The following is a 7030-nucleotide window of genomic DNA, read 5'->3' as shown; positions in this document are numbered from 1 at the left end:
TGCTGTGTGTATTTCTAAAGAGCAATCTTTAGTGCTATTTATAACAGCTACATGCTACTAGCTTATAAGTGCTAATTAGCTAATAGCTAATAATGTCTAATAGCTAATAATATATGACTGGCAGCCTGTGATACATTCCTCGTGCCAGTCATGCAATTCAGCATGTTATGACTTGGGTGGAGGAAAGGGGGGTAGATATACCATTGCACGCATTATAGATACACCAGCTGCACCTACAAGAACAAACTTTGTTTTCAGATGTTTGTAATCAGCATTTCCCACCCTCCAGCCCAAAATGTCTATACAATTTTGATTTTACAAAACCTATATACAAGTATGAAGACAGAGAGAACCCTGTTAATGTAACGTAACACATGGACTCATTTTTTTGGTGAAATGCCAAATGCCAGGTTGCACTGTTTATATGAGATTCAGGTAAGAGCGATTGAAACAAATGCAACAACTTGTCCATTGGTTTCTGCAAAGGTCTGGGAAAGTTAATGCAAGTCATACAGCCTACTTAAATTCCCAGTATTTGCAAAATACTAATAGACTATATCATTATATGAATTATGGGAATTCAAACTACTTGTTTGTTAGCAAGGCATACAGTGTCTAATTATACACACGCTTAAATTAAAACACTAACACTGAAGGGAACGTTGCAAAGGAGATGGTTCCTTGTTCTATAAATACGATCTCCTCTTTCTCAAACCCCGGTTTCACAAGACACGACCCAGGCCGGGCCGGGAAGGCCGGGGGCGCCGCGGTCGTCCGGCAGCCGCCAGGCCGCAGGGCTGCACCAGCCCGGCGCCCGCCGCCCCGGCAGGCCCGGCCCAGCGGGTCCGAGGCCGGCACACCGTGCGCCGCCGGCGGCGCAGGCCTCGGGGCGGGCCGGCCAAGCCACCTGGGGAGGCCCCGCAGCGCCCACCCGGGCAGGACTGCAGCGCAGCGCGCCCGAGCCGCGGACGCTGCCGGCACCCGGAGCCCCGCCGAGGCAGCACCCAGCCGCGTGGCCCCCGCCGGGACACGGTCCCACGGCGCCGCCGCCCCCCGCCCGCAGCAGCGCTCCTCAGAGCCCCGGGCGGGCGGCGGCGGCCGCTCCCCGCCGCACCCCAGCCGGCGCTGCGCGCGTGCGCGTCCGCTCCCGCTGGTGAGACGAAAGACCTCCCGGCCGCGAGGGGGCGCCGCACCGCGGTGCCTCGCCAGGTTCCCCTCGGTCCCCGCCCTGCGGATTCTGGGAAGGGAGGGGGGCGAGGGCGTCTCCCGGTCGGCGTCAGTCCCAGCATGCAGCGCGGCCCGCTCCTGCCCCTGCTGCCGCTGCCGCCGCCGCCGCTGCTGCCGGGGGGAGAAGATGGCGGAGGGAGGCGCGGCGGATCTGGAGACCCAGCGCACGGACGTCGCGGCGCTGCTCAAAACCGCCCTCCGCAAGGGCGACACCTGGTGAGGGAGGGGCGGGGGGGCCCGGGCTGATCGGCGCGGGCGGCTCCCTCCGCCCCCGGTGCCGCTTGGCTGGCGGAGGCACCGACCTCCTTTCCCTCAGCTTCCCCCTCCCCGCTCCCGGGGGCGGCTCGCGGCTCGGCCCCCCGCGTGCGCCGGGGGCTGCCGGCAGAGGCGGGGAAGGCGGGTGACAGGGGGAGGGGGCAGCGCCATTCCCCCCCCCCCCCCCTTCTCGCTGCCCGGCTCCCTCAGCCCCTGTCAGGAGGGGACCGGCCGCCTCGGTGCGGCTTGGCCTGGGCTGCTGGCGGCCGGCAGGGCCGCGCCGCGCCGCTGAGGCGCCCGGCGGGGGGCAGGCACCGAGGTCAGCTCCCTGCCGGGCGGGGGGAGGGGAGGGAGCGGCGTGACTGGCGGGGCGCGGTGCCGGGTGGCAGCCCCGGATGGCGGCCCCGGATGGCGGCCCCGGACGACGCGGGGCCCGGAGGCGGCGGGGGGCTCGTTTGGCCTGGCGGGGAGAAGCAGGGATTGAGGCGGGGGAGAAGAGCTCCGCTACCAGGAGTTCCTTCCATTATCCAGGCTGAAAGGAGGAAACGGCCCTGGCGTCACCTTCAAGTTGTCAGAAATTATATCTGTAGCACGGCTGGGGTGCCCTGAAGCCCGTCCGCGGCTGTGATAAGCCTTCAGTTTAAATTTTATTTTGCCTAGGAACCTGTTAGCTACCTAAGAAACAGCCCCCGAAGGTGCAAACAGGCCCTTATGATACCTGCTCCATAATAAACGTTGAAAAAGATATGTTTTCTTGGTCAGTCAGAAAATATTTCTTAGTATGCCGTACAGATTGTCAACAGAATAATCCGTGGTTGAAAAGAATTAGGTTAAATAAACACCTCTTTCTGGTGTGTATTTGGTAATTGAGCTTGTGTAGTTGTAGTTCTCTGAGGCTAGAAAATGGGACTTTTTTTTTTAGGAGGGGGAAAAAAGGAACTGACACTTTTTCCACCACTCAACCTCTTCATCTCTTCCTGTGTGAAACTGTCACCCAAAGACAAAGGCTGAAGCATTAACTTACTGAAAATTAAGTATGAATACACAAAAGTAGAACTTACCCACCTCATTTCAGCTGTCATCACTCACTGTTCCAGTTCTATAAAAGACTATATTTAACAGTGTTGATACTGCAGCATGTGTCAGAAGCATACATTCTGATGCATTATTCAAATACTGCTGAGTATATGTTTAGTTTTGGCATACGAACAGACTGCTCTTAAACTGAAAAAGTATAAGCAACTAGAAGAAGGAAATCAATTCACATGGTAGTGTTGAAAATGACCAGCAGTTGTAAAAGGGTGTTCAGGCCTATACTCTTCTAAGAGGTTGGTTGGGTTTTTTTTATGGTTCTGTTGGGTACTTCCTGAGTACTAAAAAAAATGTCTCAAACAGTTAATATTATTCAAAGTGAAAGTAACTTTATGACAAGTTTGCATGATGACTAAAACAGTGTTTGCTGTGCTGTATTTTTTTTTTTAGTACATTAAATATTTTAACATGAAAAGTCAGTTAAGTGGAATAAGCTTCTAAACATTCTCTGAAAATAAATATATCTAGCTGTGATTATGACACCGATATTAATGAAGTGTTTTAAGACTGAATAAGCAATGGCAAAGTCCTATTAACTTTGACTCATGAACTACTAAATCTAGCTACATAAATGTGTATGCATGTGCGTTCATAGGATTAATTCTTAGAGCTACGTATTTAACTTTACAAATTAAGGGGTATGTTTAGTCCAAATGCTTTTTTTCAGAGCTATTTTGTCAATAGTGTTTTGATCTTTTGGGGCATCAGTAACAGAAGCAGAACAGTTAAAGTACTCTAAGTCATGATTCAGAATTGCAATTTTCATTCATTCAATAGTAAATATTGCTGAAAAAAATATGAGTAATGCCATATCAGCTTGTTGTGTTTGAGCTTTTAAAGCATTCAAATACAGTCGTTTTAAAATTACTGGCATATATTCAAAGTCTTGTCCATGCTCTTCAGAATTTGGAGTGTAGAGAACAATAAGCTATATAAGGAAAGCATAAAGCTTTGGGGACTTTCTCTAAGAAAAAGGGAACTGAAGAATAGGGCAAAGATATGCAAGTCTTGTGTCTGTAAAGAGGGCATTGAATTTCTTCATTAGTTCTTCATGTGCACTGCAGAGAGAAAGAAATGAAACTGACTTGAAATGCAATGTTTTTAGAGTCAGATGGTGGAAAAGAATTCATAGACTCAGGAAACATTTGAACAGGCAGCTTAGTAAGCTGTAGAATTTGTTTCGTTGGATGTTTTTAAGAGTAGCTTGGGGATAGTATAGGTTAAAATATATTGCTTCAGTGGACACACAAGGCTAGTGTCTTTTGACTGTTCTGTCCTCGGGGACAGGATTCTGGGCTAGTTTGTCCCGATGGTCTTTTTTGCATTCTTTTATGGACAGTTAGTAAATTAAATTATTAAACTATGAGAGATTGAGGATTCTTGCATCTCACCATTTATCTTATTTTTCTAAACATACATTAATTAAATGTCAAATTTAAGCTTTTCCAAGCAAGAACCTCCTTCATTTATCAGTTGTTTTAAATAATGTTCACTACTTTTATTAGTGAATTCAGCATTAAAAGCCACACGTCATTCCATGGAACCTGAATTATATATAATTCTTTCTTCTTACAATATTATCCAAAGGGCCTTCAGGTTAAGTGGTTGAAAGACCTAGAATTCTGTTTTGGGAGAGAACAAAGTATTTCATTGTGTATCTCACAGTTTTAGGATCTGCTATGATTACTTTTCAATGTTGTAAAATTCTACTGATGCTTGGCAAGTGAGGAGAATTTTTATTGTTTGTGGAGATTTTAACCTCTCATTTAGAAAGACAAAAAATATTGATTGTTACAGCTGCAGACAAATTTGAACTCAATCAGTGTCTTCCTATATCTGTTCTCAGAAATTGAAGAGCTGTTGATGTTCAGCAGTTTTTTAGCCACTGTATAATTTGCATGACCAACTGGTCTTGGTGATGTCATTTAATGCCTTTGTAGCTGCAGTGGTATTCTTGAGAGCCTTGCCAAGTTCTTCTGTTTTTACAGTGTCACAGGTACAGTTTTCTACACTGAAAGTTATTGATGTTGGAACAGTTTTCTTAAAGAGATGATGAAGACTATCAGTTCTTGTGTGTGACTTCTTGTGTGAATATCTCTGTAATGTCCTCCCCATATTGAGGTATTTCTTGTCTTTACCTTTAAGACCACTTTCAGCCCTGCTTTGCCTGTAGTTCCTGTTCTTCTGTGGCTCTCTTAGTCAGAGATGTTGTCTCAGTTACTTAAATATGGCATTACAAATGCTTTCATACCCTTTACTTTGCTACATCTTAGGCACGTTGGCCCTCCATGGTCTAGAATGTGAGAGCACGTTTCTCACCTTTAAGTATCACCTGCCAATAAATGGTTCACGTAACAGTGACTAATAATGGCTAACAGCAAAGCCATAGCTGTCAGTTTCACCATTTTTTCTCTCTCCCAGAATTTCCCCACTGTGCTTCTTTCATGTATTGCTTGCCGTAGCAATCTGTGAGCAGATGAGAATATAGATGTTATTTGTATTTTTAAAAGCAGTAACTTAGAAAAGAACTAGGGTGTTACAGTGGACAAATAACTATCACGAGGAGTTTATTTGGTGGCTAAGGGAACAAATGCAATCTTTAGATGTTTGTATAGGGAATACTGAGTAGCAGTACAAAGATGTACTGTATACAGTGATATATTAGTGAAACCATTCATACTGTCCAGTTCTGGTGTCCACATGTCACAGAAGGCATTCATTTGGAATGAGTTAAAGAAATCTCAAAATTTAATAGAGGAGGCGGAAGCCTTGCCTTTCAGAGAAGAGCTTTAAGAGCCTTTGTCTGTTTTGCTAGAATGTTGAGTCCCATACTGAAATACTTACATAAGAAGAAGATGTCTTCTAGGATAAGGGTTTTTAGATTAGCAGATAAAGATTTAAGACATTATCTGTAAAGAAGGAAGATGTTGATTTCCAGCCTTGCTAGCCAGTGAGTTTTGGTGCCAGTCATCACTTTACAGAGTGATGAGATAGATTCTTAATCTGTGTCATCACTTTACAGAGTGATGAGATAGATTCTTAATCTGTTCTTGATTTTTAAGACTTGCAAATTATGAAAACTACAGAAGTATAGTATTTTGTGTTCTTTTAGATGTGTGTCTGATAAACATTACTTTTGAAGTTCTGGTGAATCCAGAGGGAGTACTGTTGTTAGCCATAGAGTACATTTTTTGGAAGGTGAAGAAAATATTCTCATTTTTTGTACTGTGAGAATTTTATTGGCTGTTTAATTGTAAAGCTCAATCACTGAAGAGAATAAGTAGGGTAGAAATCCTTCCTAGTGAGTGATCAGTAGATATGAAAAGTTCAACCTGAAAGGATTTCCCCTCCGGAAGTGTATTTAAAGAATTTCCCCACCAAAAATGTATAAGCATTTTAATTCTGGTTGCAATGAAAACTCATGAATCTTGATGAACAGGCATATATAGCCCTACTTGAAAACCCTGCAGTGCCCGTCATTGATGATAACCTTGATGCTGAAGTGCTTAGCTTTAATAGTATTTTACACCGTGGTCTTCTCAGTGTTTTCCACATTTGATCATCCATCATTGTGCTGTACAGGAACAGAATCTAGATTGAACATCAATGGAAGATTTCACTGAGAGCATGATGAGATGTTATGGACCTGCACCTCAGTAACATTTGGAATAGTATCCTAAACTGTTCTGATGGCTTCATATAATGAGAAACAAGGAACACTACGTCAGTGTTCCAAGGATAGAATTGAGAATTGGCTTCTTTTTCTTTCAAATTAGGTTTAAGTTGCTGATTTTTGACTTTTAAGACCTTGTGGTTGAAGTTTTGTGTTAGATTTGTCTCACTGCATGTGGAATGGTGCAGCATTTCACCAACAGCTTATGAAGATATACAAAATGTTCTGTTTTAAATTCTTCTGGGAGAATACTTGCAATGGAAATGTGTAGATGCAGTTTTCTTCTGTTAATTCATTCAGCAGGGTGAGAGCATGTTAAACTCAAAATCATGTTTGTGTCAGGCTTTTGCCTGAAAAATGGAAGTCAAACTGATTTAGGAGTTATATTATTTTTTAATGAAAAGTCTTTACTTAAATGGAAAATTTGTAAGTGTATTCAAAATACTTACATGGTTGTTAATGTAATGTTCACACCGAAATTTTAAGATAAAAATGCAGTCCGTTAATTTTGGCTGAATCGGGCTTCTCGGTCACCCTCTTGGTGGTGTGTGTGAAGTGGTGCTGAGGCTATTGCAGCATATTGTGGGAACTGAGCACAGGGGGGCTGTAGGGAGAATTTGACTGATTGATTAGTTGATTTGGAATTATCTTGGTGCATTTAGTTGAATAAAGCTTTTATTTCTGAAGAGGGATGTGAAATATTTAGACTAAGATTTCTTAAAAATGGGAGCTAAGAGATACTTTTTTTTTCCTTTCTCTTTGACCCCTGGATTTTTTTCTTGT

The 7030-nt window shown here is 44.1% G+C and overlaps 1 protein-coding gene across 6 annotated transcripts in view; it reads left to right on the top strand.

Annotated features, from left to right (window-relative positions):
* Positions 1-1280: 1280 nt before the first annotated feature.
* The window catches only part of USP15 (ubiquitin specific peptidase 15), a 70040-nt gene continuing 64290 nt past the window's right edge, over positions 1281-7030 (top strand). For 5 of the 6 annotated variants that reach the window (XR_014227924.1, XM_082309537.1, XM_082309539.1 and 2 more), the window contains exon 1: positions 1281-1443. Coding sequence is in view for 4 of the 6 variants with exons in the window: in XM_082309537.1 (XP_082165663.1) it covers positions 1355-1443 (89 nt within the window). In the remaining 2 variants the exon portion in view is untranslated. The remainder of the gene's footprint in view (positions 1444-7030) is intronic. The other variant, XM_082309538.1, reaches the window with a different exon arrangement.

The sequence above is a fragment of the Platalea leucorodia genome (genome assembly GCF_965183815.1).
Source record: "Platalea leucorodia genome assembly, chromosome: 4".
Taxonomy (NCBI): Eukaryota; Metazoa; Chordata; class Aves; order Pelecaniformes; family Threskiornithidae; genus Platalea; species Platalea leucorodia.
Note: the sequence above shows the minus strand (reverse complement) of the source record. Positions and strands in the feature narration are given on the sequence as shown.